This window comes from Geotrypetes seraphini, chromosome 4, assembly GCF_902459505.1.
Source record: "Geotrypetes seraphini chromosome 4, aGeoSer1.1, whole genome shotgun sequence".
Lineage (NCBI taxonomy): Eukaryota > Metazoa > Chordata > Amphibia > Gymnophiona > Dermophiidae > Geotrypetes > Geotrypetes seraphini.
The window spans coordinates 160,497,555-160,516,496 of NC_047087.1; the positions used below are offsets into that span (position 1 = coordinate 160,497,555).

The 18,942-nt window shown below is 44.6% G+C and overlaps 1 protein-coding gene across 1 annotated transcript in view; it reads left to right on the forward strand.

Moving 5' to 3' along the window:
• TSNAXIP1 (translin associated factor X interacting protein 1) overlaps positions 1-18,942 on the forward strand; it is a 1,372,321-nt gene that overhangs the window by 649,931 nt on the left and 703,448 nt on the right. Inside the window, exon 7 of the mRNA XM_033941585.1 lies at positions 13,535-13,676. Coding sequence (XP_033797476.1) covers positions 13,535-13,676 — 142 coding nt within the window. The remainder of the gene's footprint in view (positions 1-13,534; positions 13,677-18,942) is intronic.

Consider the following 18,942-nt stretch of genomic DNA (forward strand, 5'->3'; position numbering starts at 1 on the left):
CCTGCTGATGGAAATCCCAATCGTCGGAGCATATCCTTCTCAATCTCAGAAATTGCCCCACTGGTATGCTGTCCCGTAGAGGCTTAGGATGGTAGCTGTGGTAATGGAGGAGTGTATTACGGTCGGAGGGCTTCCGATACAATGTGGTGTCAAAATGCACCTGAGAATCAAACTGGGATTTAACTACCTGAATGTCCAAAAAAGACACCTTATTGGAACTCACTTCATGAGTGAGAGAGATGTTCAAATCCACCTCATTTAATTCTTTAAGGAATTCCTCCAACTCGTGACGTTCCCCATTCCACGTAAAAAAGATGTCGTCTATGTATCTTCTCCAGAAACCTACTCTGTTAAACCACCTAGATGTGTACACATATTTTTCTTCATATTCAGACATGTAGAGGCAGGCGACTGAAGGGGCCACTGTGGCCCCCATCGCCACCCCTTTAGTCTGAATGAAGAACCTGTCTATAAACTGAAAATAATTTTGACAAATCACAAATTCTGCCAAAGTGCCCACTAGTTCCTTCTTCTGTGTTGACATATTCACACTGCCTATAGATTTCTTTATAATTGCCAGGGCCGCCGATTGTGGCACATTGGTGTACAGTGCTGCGACATCTGCAGTGACCAAAAATTTACAAGCATGATTGTCACTTCCCTGCAATATTTGCAGGAAGTGAGAAGAATCACGTATATAAGACTGTTTCTTACTCACTAGTTCACAGATAAAACTATCGATGAACCTTGATAATGGTTCCAGCACTGAACCAATTCCTGCCACAATCCTGCCTCTACATGTCTGAATATGAAGAAAAATATGTGTACACATCTAGGTGGTTTAACAGAGTAGGTTTCTGGAGAAGATACATAGACGACATCTTTTTTACGTGGAATGGGGAACGTCACGAGTTGGAGGAATTCCTTAAAGAATTAAATGAGGTGGATTTGAACATCTCTCTCACTCATGAAGTGAGTTCCAATAAGGTGTCTTTTTTGGACATTCAGGTAGTTAAATCCCAGTTTGATTCTCAGGTGCATTTTGACACCACATTGTATCGGAAGCCCTCCGACCGTAATACACTCCTCCATTACCACAGCTACCATCCTAAGCCTCTACGGGACAGCATACCAGTGGGGCAATTTCTGAGATTGAGAAGGATATGCTCCGACGATTGGGATTTCCATCAGCAGGCCACTTTATTATATGCAAAGTTTATAGAACGCGGCTACCCATCCAGGGTAGTCAAAACAGCATGGAAAAGAGCCCGCAGCTGTCAGCGGGAATGGTTATTTCACACAAAGGAGAAAGAGAAAAGTGGAGCCCTAGTATGCGTATTACCTTATTCTTGTAGGAGTCAACAACTTAGACAAATTATTTTAAAGCACTGGTCAGTACTGCAGGTACATGAAAGCATGAATCAACTTCCATTGTTTGCTTACACTCGAGGCCGTAATCTGGGCCAAATTCTTAAACAGCAGGCCCCCGGTCAACAGAATTATGGGGGTCCTCATGTAAGCTGTGCTCATTGTGTATACTGCTCTCATGTCCTCAATACTGACCAAGTACTTATTCCTCAATCAGGAGGTAAGAAATTCTATTTAAGAACTAATACTAATTGTCTGTCCACTGCAGTGGTGTATTGTATAATATGCCCCTGCGGGCTTTATTATATTGGGCATACTCGGCGGGCCATCAAAACTCGAATCGCCGAACATTTAAGTAATATCAGATGTAATCGAGTGTCGGCTCCTCTTGTGAACCACTGGTTTGAACAGCAGCATTCATTAGAAGATGTTAAATATACAGTTATAGCTAGGACATATAAAAAAACAGGGGATGTGACTCAGTGTCTACTATATTTGGAACAAAAATTCATCTTCCAATGGCACACTCTGACCCCAAAAGGGTTAAATAATGAAATCGAATGGTTTCATTTATAGAAGGAGTGGGCTGGTCAGAGTGTAATGATGTCAGTATGACGTAATTGAAAGGGAGGAGCATATAAGGCAGGCCTGCTGATGGAAATTCGTCGTCAAAAGCTCTTGTGTCTGTGAGTTGTGTGGAGTGCGTTATGCCGGTAGGTTTGAGTGTGAATGGTGTGGCAGTTAATTGTGATTATTATGTAAAATTATAGTGGTGATAACTGAAGTGTTCCAGTGTTAATGTGGTTATTTTACATTTATAGTACCCCTCCTGAAGAAGCCAGTTGGCGAAACCTGGGTAGGGGGGTCGGCAATTGTAATGTAAGCAGTTACTTGATTAAAAAGGAAACCGGAGCAGCTATATCGATTACCCACTCCATTCAAAGCTAAGTTGGTTTTATTTTACCATCTTTGTGCAGTTATTTAGCTGTTGTATGGAGGGTGAGACTGTGAACAACGATGATGGTCTCTTTAACAGCTGCTCCGTGAACTTTTCACTGAGACCTCAGCTGTGGGTCTGAGTGTTCACGAAATTACTTCAGTTATTTGATTGATTGATATGACATTGTTTTGAACAAACAAAGTGAGTTAGTAGAACAAACTCAGTTTCAATGCCAAAAAATGCAAACTCATGCACCTGGGGAGCCGAAATCCATACATGGTTTACACCCTAAATGGCGAGATCCTGACAAGAACTGAAGCAGAAAGAGACTTAGGGGTGATTGTCAGGGAAGACATGAAATGTGCAAACCAAGTGGAGCAAGCTTCATCCAAAGCAAGGCAAATCATAGGTTGCATATGCAGGAGTTTCGTCAGCCGTAAACCGGAAGTCATTATGCCACTGTATAGATCCATGGTGAGACCACACCTGGAGTACTGTGTGCAATTCTGGAGGCCGCATTACCGCAAGGATGTGCTGAGACTGGAATCGGTCCAGAGAATGGCCACCAGGATGGTCTCGGGACTCAAGGAGCTCCCATACGAGGAGCGGTTAGGGAAGTTGCAGCTCTACTCACTCGAGGAACGTAGAGAGAGGGGAGATATGATCGAGACATTCAAGTATCTCACGGGCTGCATCGAGGTGGAGGAAGATATCTTCTTTTTCAAGGGTCCCGCGGCAACAAGGGGGCATCCGTGGAAAATCAGGGGTGGGAAACTGCATGGTGACACTAGGAAGTTCTTCACTGAAAGGGTGGTTGATCACTGGAATAGTCTTCTACTCCAGGTTATTGAGGCCAGTAGCGTGCCAGATTTTAAGGCCAGATGGAATAGACATGTGGGATCTATCTGCAAAGATAGATAGGGAGGGTCATTAGAGTGGGCAGGCTTGATGGGCCGTGGCCCTTATCTGCCGTCTATTTCTATGTTTCTATGTAAACTTTGGAAATACAGTTCCCAGCTCCCCAGCTGATCTTGTAAAGTAACGTGTTCAGAGCTCAGGCGTTCAACGTGGCTTATCAGCATCAGCTGGACTTTCAGCTGAAGAAGCACAGCAGGGCTTTAGATAAGTTGTTAGTTCTACCGGGACTTTATCACAGTGGCTTCATAAGATAAGAGATATAGCTTCTTTAGCAAACAAAACCTCTGAGCTGTCTCGGAGCAAAAATGGAGAGGTTTTCCTTCTCTCCCTAATCAAGGCCAGCTGGTCTCAGGTTACAGAGAACCAGCACACAAACGCAGCTTAGTAAGACAGGTTCCTGGCTTTACTTCACCTCATGGACTAACCTCCATTCCCTCTGGGTTATAGTCAGCTTCCAGACACAATTCAGTAGTGTCCATTGCCTCAGCTTTCTCAGCAGTTGGGCTCAGGCTTGGGAAGTCCTCTGCCATATCCACGTCCTCACTGCTGTAGAGCTGAGGAAGGAGACTTCTCGCCTCACCTTCCTGCTTCCTCTGCTTCTCCTGCCTTGCTGTTTGTATGTCCTCTGTGTCTCCGTTCCTGCCTTCGTTTCTGCCTTCCTCTCTGTCATAGCCCCACTCCTCTTTCCTAGGAGCAGGGGGATTGGGCTGGAAATCCGTAGGGAAATAACTCTGGTTTCTCCTAGGCTGATAATGTAAATACCTTGCAGGACTAGGTCTCCACTTCTCAGTAAAAGTTCTATCAGGCTTTCTGGTGTATTTATTCTGATATGGCATGCTGTGTTGAATAAGCATAGGTTTAAACCGTTCCTGCTCTACCTCACTCTCTGAGGGGTGGTCAGCCATTTCAATATCCTTACTTTTAACCTGGTCAGCTCTCCTGACCAGGGACCGTGCTCTGCTTTTATCCCTTACAGGAACAAAACTGGCTACGGGTTTGTCACAGCAGCTAAAGGTTGGAGGGGCTGCCTCGCATTTCTAGCACATCGCTACAGCAGGGTGTGCCACACAAAGGAGCTAGAAGTCATTGCGCTCCTCCTAACTTGACTGCAGCCAAGATGGCGTCATAGAATGGGTGTACTGCAGGGTCGTCTGTTCTGCCTCCTACTGTGCTTCTCCACGAGAATGTCGTGGGGGAGTTGAAAAAGCACTTAATGGCCATCATGGATGACAAAATGTTTGGGCTACAGGCCAGCAATACAGGAGGTTAAAGATGGCATGAGCAGTTTTAACAATCGGGTGCGCCAGTTGGAGGAACGCATTATGCAGCATGAGTCCACCATGGACTCACTTTGTACTCACATACAAGCACTCAAACGCACAGCCCAACAGTTATACGAGAGGGTGGAAGACCAGGAAAACCTAAGAGCTGTGGAGATACCAGAGACGGTAAAAGTGGGAGAACTGCGTGCGTGATTGGAAACCTGGCTGCATACTTCACTCCAGATAGGAGCGGACCTTCCAAAGCTTTGCATTGAGCGAGCGCACCGAATTGGGCAGTGAAGGGAAGGCGACCATGAACTCCGCCCGGTGATTATGAGATTCCTCAATTATGTGGAAAAGGAGAAAGTTTTTCAACACTATAGGGAGGGCAAGCAGCTTACCTTTGAGCATCATTTGGTTGTATTATTCCAGGACATTTTCATCAGCAGTGGCAGCTAAGCAGAGAGCAATGGCAACATTTTATTCTGTGCTTTACAAGAGGTGCCTCCGAGTGATCCTTCAGTATCCTGCCTGGGTGTGTTTATTCTACCTTGGGAAGCAACTTTCCTTTGATAAGCTGTAGGACTTAGAGACTTTTGTGTAGGCCTTACCGCCAGCGGCATTGGGGAATTCCTCAATGCACTCTGGGCCCTGTGAGGGGTCCACAGAAGAAATGGCATTTCTGGGCTGTGTTTGTGTGTCTTAGTGTTTGTGCACTTAGTCCTGCTGGTGAATGATGTGCCTTAGGTGCTGGGATTGACTTAGTGCTCTACTTCCAGGCTTCCTCCTTTCTGGATTCTGCTGTTTGCCAGCTCCCTCCTGTACCTGAACACATGTGAGAGGGGAGTTTTGATGTTCTTTGTGGGTTGGCGGGCCTTTACTCTGCTGGATGCTTCTTGCCTTATACTTTATATATGCTGGAATATGTTTTGTGTTCAACTTTCTGGTTACTGTGGAGAGAGTAACCCCACTTGTTGTGGGGTCTTGTTTGGGGGACTTCCTTCTTACAAATATTGCTGCATCTGTAGTATATTCAAATCTGTTTTCCTTTAGACCAGATCGCGGAGGGGCCAGAGGTAGATCGCCAGCCCCACTTGGCTCCATCTCTCCAGCAGCTCGCCCTGTCGCTAGGAGAGAGCTTGTGCCAGCAAGTCTGCCGAGGGCTTGCCGCTGCTGCTAATCCTTTGCCTGTCTTTTTTTCCCTGCCTGCGGGAATCTTGCTTGCGGGTGTATTGGGGGCACTTGTTATTTTCATGCCAATAGTTTGTGGGTACCCCAGGGGGCTGCCACCTGTGCCCTGTGACGATACGCCACAGACCCGATGTCATACCTGGTCTCCTGCCTCTCAGAATCACCCATTCCTGCCCCAATACCCCTTAGAAGTGTGTTATATACTGGGCAACATCCATTCACCCACAGGGCAGGATTAACCAATAGGCCAAGTAGGCACGTGCCTAAGGCCCGAAATGGTCAGGGGACCCGATGAAGGAGGGCATCAACATTGTTTTTTCCAAACGGTGATGGGCCCCTCCAGCTTCGATCGGCAACACGGACCCCACCCCAATTACCAATGCGGCCCCCCACATCGACGGAAAGTAAGACAAGCAAGCAATGCGGGTAAGAAAGGCAACGGGAACTATAATTGTGCATGCGGTGCTGCTTGCCCAAAGCTTTCCTCTGACGCAGCTTCCTGTTTATGCCTGGGCGCATGATGGGGTGGGGTGGGGTGGGGAGGGGACCCAGTGTATTTGTTTGCCTAGGGGCCCTCGACAAATTAATCCTGCCCTGTTCACCCAGGCTTTAACTGAATATATTTACCGTATTAGTCATAAGAACATAAGAAGTTGCCTCCACTGGGTCAGACCAGAGGTCCATCCCGCCCAGCGGTCCATCCCGCCCAGCGGTCCGCTCCCGCGGCGGCCCATCAGGTCTGCGACCTGTGAAGTGGTTTCTGACCACTTCTATAACCTACCTCAAGTTCTATCTATACCCCTCTATCCCCTTATCCTCCAGGAACCTATCCAAACCTACCTTGAACCCCTGTACAGAGTTCTGGCTTATCACCTCCTCCGGAAGCTTGTTCCATGTGTCCACCACCCTCTGGGTAAAAAAGAACTTCCTAGCATTTGTTCTAAACCTGTCCCTTTTCAACTTCTCCGAGTGACCCCTAGTGCTTGTGGCTCCCCACAGTTTGAAGAATCTGTCCTTGTTCACTTTCTCTATGCCCTTTAGGATTTTGAAGGTTTCTATCATGTCCCCTCTAAGTCTCCTCTTCTCCAGGGAGAACAGCCCCAGCATTTTTAACCTGTCAGCGTATGAAAAATTTTCCATACCTTTTATCAGTTTAGTCGCCCTCCTTTGCACTCCCTCGAGTACCGCCATGTCCCTCTTGAGGTACGGCGACCAGTATTGAACACAGTACTCCAGGTGCGGGCGCACCATTGCGCGATACAGCGGCATGATGACTTCCTTCATCCTGGTTATGATACCCTTTTTGATGATGCCCAGCATTCTGTTTGCTTTCTTTGAGGCTGTCGCACACTGCGCCGATGGTTTCAGTGATGTGTCGACCATCACCCCCAGGTCCCTTTCAAGGTTACTCACCCCTAGCAGTGTTCCCCCCATTTTGTAGCTGAACATCGGGTTCTTTTTCCCTACATGCATGACTTTGCATTTCTCTACATTAAAACTCATTTGCCACTTTTTTGCCCAGTCTTCCAGTCTTGTTAGGTCCCTTTGCAGGGCTTCACAGTCTTCCGTGTTTCTAACCCTGCTGCAGAGTTTGGTGTCATCAGCAAATTTGATAACCTCACATTTTGACCCCGTCTCCAGATCGTTAATAAATATATTGAACAATAGAGGTCCCAGCACCGACCCCTGTGGAACTCCGCTCGTGACCCATTGCCAGTCTGAGTATTTGCCCTTTACTCCAACCCTCTGTTTTCTGCCTGCCAACCAGTGTTTGATCCATCGGTAGATATTCCCTTGTACCCCGTGGTTCCACAGCTTTTTAAGTAGCCGCTCGTGGGGTACCTTGTCGAAGGCTTTTTGGAAGTCAAGGTAAATAATGTCTATGGATTCCCCCTTATCCATCTGGCTGTTTATTCCCTCAAAGAAGTACAGCAAATTTGTGAGGCATGACCTTCCCTTGCAGAAGCCATGCTGGCTTGCCTTCAGTTGTCCATTGTTTTCTATGTGTTCGCAGATTGTGTCCTTTACCATTGCTTCCATCATCTTTCCCGGAACCGAGGTCAAGCTCACAGGCCTGTAGTTTCCCGGGTCACCCCTTGATCCCTTTTTAAAGATGGGCGTGACATTTGCTATTTTCCAGTCCTCTGGGATCTCCCCAGTTTTTAGGGAGAGGTTACATATTAGGCAAAGTGTCTCTGCTATTTCATTTCTCAGTTCTTTTAGTACCCTTGGGTGGATGCCGTCCGGGCCCGGTGATTTGTCGCTCTTCAGTCTGTCTATCTGTCTGAGGACATCCCCTTTGCTTACCTCTAGTTGTACCAGCCTTTCGTCGTGTTCTCCGTTTCTAATCACCTCGGGTTCTGGGATATTGGATGTGTCCTCTCTGGTGAAGACTGACGAGAAGAATTTGTTTAACCTTTCAGCTATCTCTTTTTCCTCCTTTATCGCTCCTTTCCTGCCTCCGTCGTCCAGTGGTCCCACTTCCTCTCTGGCTGGTTGTTTCCCTTTCACATACCTGAAGAAGGGTTTGAAGTTTCTTGCTTCTCCTGCCAGTCTTTCCTCATATTCTCTCTTTGCTTTCCTGACCTCTCGATGGCATTCTTTCTGGTGTCTTTTGTGCTCTTCCTGGTTTTCCTTTGTTGGTTCCTTTTTCCATTTTTGGTTTGTTTTTCCATTAGTCGTGTCGTGTGCTGGTCATTGGTCACTTTATAATTGTTTTTCCTTTTTCCTTTGTTGGTTCCTTTTTCCATTGTTGGTTCATTTTTCCATTAGTCGTGTCGTGTGCTGGTCATTGGTCACTTTATAATTCACTTTCATTAAACATTTTTGGGCAGACACAACAAAGTGTCAAGAATTTGGTGATTTTGGCAGGCTTTTCCAATTTTGTTCTAACTTGCCTATGCAACTGTGACTTTTACTTACCTCTGCAATTTTATTTTGCCTTGCTTTTGCGTTGATTCTACACCAGACATGTCAAACTCTGGCCACTGTCTCATAAAATTTGGCCCACAAGCCAATTAGCAATTTGCACTGAAGCTGGCCCGCCGGAGCCGCTGCTGGGAGTTGCGGTCACACACTACCACGAGTGAGTTGATGGAGTTATTATGGGCAGATTGGCAGCCAGCTTTCAATCTTGTGGTGAGCGGCAGACATTTTTATATTATCCATCAGTGCCGCATCAGCTGGTTGAGCCTGAAAGGGGAGGAGTAAGAAGACAATGGGGCTGGAGCTGCTGTTAGGAGTTGTGGTCGCACGCTATCAGGAGTGAGTCGACGCTGGAGTGAGGACGGGCCTGTACCCTACGGTGAGCGCTGGGTAGATTGGCGGCCAAATTTCGATCCTTGCTGAAGTGTCTAACCTAAATCGGTTAGCTACAAGGTTTTCTTAAAAATCGTTCATAGGTAAAGACAAATCAGATTATTTCATTGACTTTAATTCCGTTTTATGGAGTTCATCAAGGTTCACCATTATCACCTATCTTAACATTGGGCTTTAAACTGAATTCTTTTGGTTTCAACCCATTTATATTTGCAGATGATATTATGTTTTATAAACCTTTTAAAGGTGATATTGCCCAAGTAACCAATAGAATTTGCAATGGATTAACAATAGTAACATAGTAGATGACAGCAGATAAAGATCCGAATGGTCCATCCAGTCTGCCCAACCTGATTCAATTTAAATTTTTTTTATTTTTTCTTCTTAGCTATTTCTGGGCAAGAATCCAAAGCTCTACCTGGTACTGTGCTTGGGTTCCAACTGCCAAAATCTCAGTTAAAACCTACTCCAGCCCATCTACACTCTCCCAGCCATTGAAGTCCTCCCCAGCCCATCCTCTACCAAACGGCCATATACAGACACAGACCGTGCAAGTCTGCCCAGTACTGACCTTAGTTCAATTTTTAATATTATTTTCTGTTTCTAGATCCTCTGTGTTTTACTTGTTAGCTTCAATGCTAACAAATGCAAGGTCTTGCACCTTGGCAACAATAATCCGTGCAGAACGTACACATTGAATGGTGAAACCTTAGCAAGGACTGCAGCAGAACGGGATTTGGGGGTGATCATCAGTGAAGACATGAAAACGGCCAATCAAGTGGAGAAGGCTTCATCCAGGGCTAGGCAAATGCTGGGTTGTATCCGGAGAAGATATGTTAGTCGGAAGCCCGACGTCCTAGTGCCTTTGTACAGAACCTTGGTGAGGCCTCATCTTGAGTACTGAGTACAATTCTGGAGGCCACATTACAGTAAAGATGTGCTGAGAGTCGAGTCGGTACAGCGAATGGCCACCAGGATGGTCTCGGGGCTCAAAGATCTATCATACGAAGAAAGGCTGAATGAATTGTGGCTATACTCTCTCGAAGAACGTAGAGAGAGAGGAGACATGATTGAGACGTTTAAGTATGTCACTGGTCGTATCAAGGTAGAAAATGATATTTTCCTTCTTAGAGGACCCTCGGCCACAAGAGGACACCCGCTGAAAATAAAGGGCGGGAAGTTTCATGGCGACACCAGGAAATACTTCTTCACCGAAAGAGTGGTTGACAGCTGGAATAAGCTCCCAGTACAGGTGATCGAGGCCAGCAGCGTGCCAGATTTTAAGAACAGATGGGATGCTCATGTCGGATCTCTATGAGGGAAAAGGTCATCAGAGAGCGATTAACTAGGGGGGTGGGTCAATGGAGTGGGCAGACTCGATGGGCCTCAGCCTTTTTCTGCCGGCAATTTCTATGTTTCTGTGTTACTCTCTACCACCTCTCTTGGGAGCGCATTCCAGGCATCCACCACCCTCTCCATAAATTAGAATTTCCTAACATTGCCTTTGAATCTACCACCCCTCAACCTCAAATTATGTCCTCTGGTTTTACCATTTTCCTTTCTCTGGAAAAGATTTTGTTCTATGTTAATACCCTTCAAGTCTAATAGATGCTGGCACTGTCATCTTGATGTAGGAACATTGGATCATCCCTTGATACTTAAGTTTTGGAGATCCATTTGGGGTCAAGTGAATGAAGTATTGGAAAATCCAGTGGCATTGACGTATGATGCCATGCTATTTGGCACGTTAATGAGGGCTAAAAGCCCAATATCTTCTCATAATAACAAACTTCTCTTTATAATGACAGGAGTTGCCATACAACTTATTTTGAAGAACTGGAAAAATTGGGATCGGTTAAATTATAATTTCTGGTGGGAATCTCTATGCCACACTTTTAAACTGGAACGTATGATCACCATACAACAGGGACATTATAGAAAATTTATGGATGTTTGGGAGCCATTGACAAAATTCTGTAAGGAGTGATTATTGATTTTGTCCTTTGATCATACATGTCTAGGGTGGGTGGGGAGATACTTTTAATTTGAGTGCAATTGCTGGTTATGTAGAAAGGGGGGATGATATATGTATTTGTCATAAAATATAATTTGATAGAATTTAAGTGCTGTTAAAGTGTAAAATGTCTGTATAATATGTTGCACTTATTTTTGGCTTTAAAATGAATAAAGATATATATATATAAAAAGAAATATATCAAAAAGAAATCAAACAACTCCAACTAATCCAATAACATTAAACTTGAAAGTCCATATACGGGACACAGGCCATGCAAGCCTGCCCAGTACTGGCCTTAGTTCCTTCAATGTATACCCATTATTTTCTAAGTAGAGATCTTCTGTGTTCATCCCATGCTTGTTTGAACTCTGCCACCATTTTCTTCTCCACTACTTCCCTCGAGAGCACATTCCACGCATGAACCACCCTCTCCATAAAGAAGAATTTCCTAACATTACTCTTGAATCTACCACCCTTAAACCTCAAATTATGCCCTCTGGTTTTACCATTTTCCTTTCTTTGGAATATATTATGTTCTACGTTAATACCTTTCAAATATATGAATGTCTGAATCATATCTCCCCTGTCCCTTCTTCTAGGGTATACATATTCAGGGCTTCCAGTCTCTCCTCATACATCTTCTGGCACAAACCTCCTACCATTTTTGTCACCTTCCTCTGGACCGCTTCAAGTCTTTTTATGTCCTTCACTAGATACGGTCTCCAAAATTGAACACAATACTCCAAGTGGGGCCCCACCATCAACCTGTAAAGGGGCATCAACACCTTCTTTCTTCTACTGGTCACGCCTCTCTCTATACAGCCTAACATCCTTCTGGCAACAACCACTGCCTTGTCACACTGTTTCTTCCCCTTTAGATCTTCAGACACCATCACCCCAAGGTCTCTCTCCCCATCTGTGCATATCAGCTTCTCACCTCTCAGTACAGATAGCTGCTTTCGATTTCTAATCCCCAAATGCATTACTCTGCACTTCTTTGCATTGAATTTTATTTGCCAGATATTAGACCATTCTTCTACCTTTTGCAGATCCTTTTTCATGTTTTCCACTCACATACATATTTAACAGAATCGGCCCCAGCACCGATCCCTGAGGGACTTCACTACTCAACTTTCCTTCCTCCGAGTGAATTCCATTAACCACCCCCCTCTGGCGTCTGTCCATCAACCAGTTTCTAATCCAGTTCACCACTTTGGGTCCTATCTTCAGCCCATCAAGTTTGTTCAAGAGTCTCCTGTGAGGAACCGTGCCAAAGGCTTTGCTAGAATGTAAATAAATTATGTCTAGCATATGCCCTTGATTCAGTTTTCCAGACACCCAATCAAAGAGTTCAATGAGATTCGTCTGGCATGATTTATCTTTTGTAAAACCATTTTGCCTTGGATCCTATAACCCATTTGATTCTAGGAATTTCACTATGCTTTCTTTCAGCAACCCTTCCTTTATTTTTCCAATAACCGAAGTGAGGCTTATCGGCCTGTAGTTTCCCGCTTCATCTCTGCGACCACTTTTGTGAATAGGGAGCACATCCTTTCTTATCCAATCCCTAGGAACCACTCCCATCTCCAAAGATTTGTTGAACAAATCTTAAATAGGACCCGCCAGAACCTCTCTGAGTTCCCTCAATATCCTGGGATGGATCCCATCCGGTCCCATTGCTTTGTCCACCTTCAATTTTTCAAGTTGTTCATAAACACTTTCTTCCATGAACTACACAGTATCCACTCCATTCTCATGTCTTCTTAATAGAAGTACACATTGATAACGCCCCCCCCCCTCCCTCAAATGCATCTAGCCAGGTCTATACAGTGATTTTCAACAATACTATATGGATAGTTTTGCTGAAGAACATTGATGACCTAATAATTGTTGATCCTAATAATATCTGAATAGTGCCAGAATAAAACATGGGTAAAGCATGGGTGGACACAGAAATTCTCTGGATAATGGTGATATTTAGGGAGGAAGTTATCAACATGGGCTATGTTTAAGATGAGTTGTTTTTACTGTTAACCCAGGTTATTAGTAACTAGGTCTCATTGCATAAAATGAAACCTGTGCTAAAATAGCATGAGTTAGTGATAAAATATCAAATCTTAATGGTAGCTCACAATGATAACTACAACCATTAGTCTGCTATCCAGATAACTTAGGATAGCAAAAACCACACTATCCAGATAATAGTGGTTACTGATATATATGGATATTCGGTGCCTTTCAATCTGGATAGCAACTACTACTACTACTACTACTATAATATTTAATTATTTTTATAGTGCTACCAGATGTACGCAGGGCTATGCAGACTCACAAAGAAGACAGTCCCTGCTCGAAAGAACTTACAATCTAAACATACAAGACAGATAAACAGGCTGAGATTTGAAATAAAAACACTAATTGTGGCAGATAAATATTAACCAATATACAGTATATAATAAATTTACTACTGAAAGCCATCAGGTTCTGTCAAAACATATTACACCTTTGTCTTTTCCATAGGTGGATAAGCTGCAGAGTGAGCTAGCAGAACAATATATGATGTATCGCAATGAGTGTGATGCTCGCAAACTTCTTATCTCAGATCTCAATGAAGTGAAACTGCAACTTGAGGAAGAGGAGACAAAGCCTGTCATAGTAAAAAGTAAGAGATAGTTATTACCTCAAAGCCTACCTTTTCTATAGCATGCTTCCTAACCATGTCATCCAATCCATTTACTCCTTCCATTCTTAATGTTTTACTTAAATATTTTCAAATATTTAGTAGATGCAAACTACATGGATGCTTTTAATATACTGTACATTAGTGTAGATAGTAAGTAAAAGTGCCTGCATAGTTAGCACCTATTACTTTGTGCACAGATGAACAAGGAGAATAAAATATTGTGCATACCTGATATTTTGAAAAGGGCGTAAACTATTTTCTTCTACACAGACTTCTTGGAATGTCTTCTCACAGACAACCTCCATAAGGTACATACTTTTAACCTACTAGAGATCGACAATTTTTAGACAACCCATTTTAGTAAGATACCCTCCCTGTATGTAAAGAAGTCTGGAAAAAACAATGAGTCTGATACTCAAAGTGAATTAAGCATTTGCTGGCAGGTAGAGAACATATAAGTCCTCTATTGCTCTGTTTTTGGCTCTTATTTGTACAACATTGAGGAATTTAATTGGTATACATATTATGCTTTTAAAGTTAAACCTCCTAATGCAAGGCCAATTTTAAGTGCTGGTGTGATTGCCATATATATATTCAGAGGTTATCCCAGGACAAGCAGGCAGCCTATTCTCACATATGGGTGACATCATCCACAGAGCCCGGAATGCGGACAGCTTCGCAAGCACACTTGCTTATAGAAAACGTAGAAGTTTCGAGTCAGCCGCACTGCACATGCGCGAGTGCCTTCCTGCCCAGCGAATCTCCTCAGTTCTCAGTTTTCCGCCAAGCCGAGAAGTCCGTCTTTGACACTCTGCACTAAACTTTGTTACTTTGTGCCTTCTCTAACCACGGTTTGTGTTCTTTTCGTCGCAAATCGCTGTGTTACTTTATTTTATTTCAGTTAAAAATAAAAAGAGAGACTTTATTTTTTTCTTCATTCGACTGGCGGGGCAGGCCGCTCGGCTATGGCTATTTTCCCTCCTATGTTCCGGCCAGCAACGGGCTTCAAGAAGTGTAGCCAGTGCCAACATGCGATTTCCCTCATGGACCCACACTGTTGGTGCCTCAAGTGCCTCGGGCCTGCCCATAATCCTAAGTCGTGCGAGCGTTGTGCTACTCTTCAACCTCGAGCCCTTGGATTTTAGTGGAGAAACTTTTTGGGATGGACTCTTCAGTCACACCCTCGACCTCGAGCGCTGCCTCGGCCCCATCTTCCGCCGAGGGTCCTCCTTCTTCCACGACTCCGACCTCGAGCCTCATCAGACCTTCCTCATTTGGGACGTCTCTGACCTCGAGTAAACCTGCTGTCTCTTCCCTTGAACTTCCTTCAGGTCAGATACCTAAGCAAAATGTTCCGGTGGTGGTCCTCAAGCTTTCCAAGACTTCTAAGTCGAAGCACATCTCCACTGCCACCTTGGAGCCTATAGCATCAGCAAGTGGTCCGGTTTCAGACGCGGATCCATCTTTGCCGGCTTCTCTCCAGACCATGTTAGAGCAGCAGTTTGTTCAATTACTGACCAAATGTGGGCCAACGCTGTCTTCTCTAATCCAGCCTGGGCAATCAGCAGTCTTCTGCGAGGTCGAACCTCTGCCTATGCCTCAAGCTGAACCTTTACACTCTATGCAAGGAGCAAGACTGCTCCAAGAGAAGGACTCTTCCGACTGAAACTGCAGTCGGCAGTGCACAGAGTCCTGCCATCCGGCTCCTCCACGGAGCTTTTTTTCAAAGCTCCAGCACAGAAGCTTTTCAGGCTTCCTTCAGCTGCAATTGGCAGCGTTTTTCTTCAATTTCGGGGCCAGCTCCTCCACGGAGCCCCACCGAAACCCCGCCCCCTCCAGGACTGCTCCAAGAGAAGGACTCTTCCGACTGAAACTACTGTCGGCAGTGCACAGAGTCCTGCCATCCGGCTCCTCCACGGAGCTTTTTTTTCAAAGCTCCTGCAAAGACCTTTTTTCTGTTATAAACTGCATCTGATATATTTCTGCATCTATAGCCTGCTAAAACAAACACTGACTGCTTCTATTCCATCCACCGCATGTACAACCTGCTACTACATGTTACCTGTATAGCTGCATTTACAACCTGCTACTACATATTTTAACCTACCACCGCATGTTACTTGTTACCACAACCTGTCACCACTTGTTACAAGTATAACCGCATGTAAAACCAGCTACTGCATATTTAGCCTGCCACTGCATATATATCCTGTGCTACTCCTCTACTGTTATCGCATGTTATCGCATGTCTAGTTCTGCCACCACTTACTTAGCCTGCTCTGCCCATCACTACTATCTCTTATACAGCCTAGCCCCTCCTCAGTCTGCATCTTACTATCAGCACTAATCTCTCCCACCTCCTGCCTGACAAGCTTTGCCCAAACCCTCTCTCACTATCTCTCCTCGCTCCCACCATGGAGCAACCCTCCTGGCTCCTCCTTCTACTTCTTTGCTCTTTCACCAATACTTCCCACTGCCAAAAATCTCTCCCCCCCAACCTCCCCGACTCCACAATCTCAAACAACACCTGCCCAGGCCTCAAAATCCCCACACTAGTACACACTAGAACTCACCATTTCAAAAAACACAGAGAAAGAAATCACACCTCTTTAAAGCCTGTCCCTCCAGCCAACCTACCCAACCTCACCTCTGTCTCTCTCACCCCTGTCCCCACACTCTACTGTAACGCCAGATCAGTCCGCAATAAGACCCAAATAATAAAAGACCTACTCGGTGCCTCCGATCCGGGTTTCGTGTGCATCACAGAATCATGAATCGAAAAAGATGATTCTTTCACACAAAACGAACTCTGCCCCCCTGGCTACCATGGCCTCTTCTCACCCAGAATCAACCGGAAAGGAGGAGGCCTGTCTCTGCTTTACAAATCATTCTTCAATGTTCAGCTCCTTGAAAAGGGCAGCCATACCTCACTAGAATTCATACTAGCTTCAGTTAACGACGAACTCCATCCCCACCCACTAGGCATCTTGCTACTTTACCGCCCTCCTATCCCCTGGAATAAATCCTCAGAACTTGTTCTAGAGACTATAACAAGAGCCTTCCTAAAATTCCAGAGACTACTGATCATAGGAGATATTAACCTCCACATTGACGATAACTCCAGCAAGGATACAACTGAATTCAAAGACTTCCTCACCTCCCTAGGCTTCACCACTCCTTCGCCCACACCTACCCATGATAAAGGACATACACTAGACATCATCAGCTTCCTCGACCTGACTGAGCACAAAACTTCTGCCAAAGAGGCCCGCTGGGATCATGTCCCATGGTCTGACCACCTTCTAGGCTCTTTCTGCCTCCCTATCTTCATGTCTCATCTAGGTACTCCATCCCGGCCCACAAAATCTATCACCTACCGCAAAAAAATCACGAGTGAACTGTTCTGGACCCAATTTCTTAATCAACTTCCCCCTTCTCCTAAACACGCGGACCCAGAATCCAACTGGCATAATTGGGTTACCCTTTCCCGTTCTACCTACCTCGCTCTGGCCCCTTTATCTATAAAACCTATCTCCCACTCCCACAAAGCCCCCTGGTACCTTCCATACCACAGGGAATTAAAACAGAAATGTCGAGCCCTGGAACGGAAATGGAAAAAATCGAAATCCCCCTCAGACAGACAATCCTGGCGAGACAACATCAAGTACTATAAGACAGTACTAAAAAAAGCAAGAAAGAATTTCTATGGAGATAAAATCACCAGATCAAAAAATCAAAATAGTATTCTGTCTACATCTGGCAAAACTTAACTTCAAAAAACGACTCCACCTTTCCCCTCTCCCACCCATCCGCAAATGACTTAGCCAAATTTTTCAATGAAAAGATTTCCACCATAAGGAGTTCTTTCCCCCCAGTAGTCTCTTACAACTCTCTTCCTCCCAATGACTCAAACCCTATCCCAGCTGATAGATCCTGGACGACATTTGAACCCATATCTGAACCCCAGATCTCTAAACTCTGTCTCAGACTGAAATCCTGCAAATGCATCTTAGATCCTTTCCCCTCCCACCTTTATGAAAATATTCCTGCACAGGCCATCTCCTCCCTTACGAGACTTATTAACTCTGCTCTACTATCAGGCCTGTTCTCCACAAAAATGGGTCACATTGCCTTGTCACCTATTCTGAAAAAAGCCGATCTCGACCCCTCCTTACCATCAAACTACCATCCCATAGCAAATATCCCTCTACTTACCAAACTCCTAGAAACCATAGTTGCTACCCAGCTCTCTTCCTATCTCGAGAGATTCTCCATTCTCCACCCCTACCAACACGGCTTCAGACCCAGCCTCAGCACCGAATCCCTCCTAGTTTCCCTTATTTCAAAGGTGCAACTGTAGCAAGATTTACGGTATACTAATCAGTTACATAAACAAGTTACGTATCTGTTAGTTTTGTCTAGGCAAAACCATAAACGCTGATCCAGGTTCAGCTTTCTTGCCTGTTTACACGACACAAGACCCAGGCTAATGAGAAATATTTTTATTATGAAAATAGAAAAATATAATTCACAAGCCAGCTGCAATATCTAAATATTGTTCACAAAATATCTGATTACATAAATGAAACTCATTACATAATTATCACAATACACTTGTTAGATAACTAAGTAAACTAATTGTTACACACACTAAACAATTCCTTATAATAATAATAATCCCTGATTAGTAGCAAATGATTACAGTTATCACCAAGGTAGCTTCACAAACCTTGTCCTATATCACAATCGGATATACTTATCTACCCCCAGCTGATAAGATAGTAAGTTCCGTATACTCACCCTCTGATTAGGCCTCTGGCGAAAATTAGGTGAAATGGAAAACTTTCTTGTTAGCTTCAGGAGACGTAAGAAATCCCTTGTTACAGGTACGTGTTCGTCAGCCCCGGGTAAGGCTATAATCACTGGCAGTCAAGTTTCCTTGTAGTGCTGGAATTCAGAGCTGTTTAGAGTCCTATTCACTCTCTCTTAGGCAGAGAGTCACACGAGGTAACTGTTCAGGTCTTAATTATTGCAGAAAAGGTTGCGTGCAGGACACCTGTGGTAAGATGTGAGCTTCCTCGCATCCCGACACAGACTAATTATAATTAGCACCTTTTCACTTGGATCTCGTCAGATGACTTCCTTGGACCAATCCAGAAACATAACTTAGATGAATAGCCTTTCTGTGTAAGGTCTCATACAGGCTAGGAGACACAGGCGCCGTTAGACAGATAAGAACAGGATA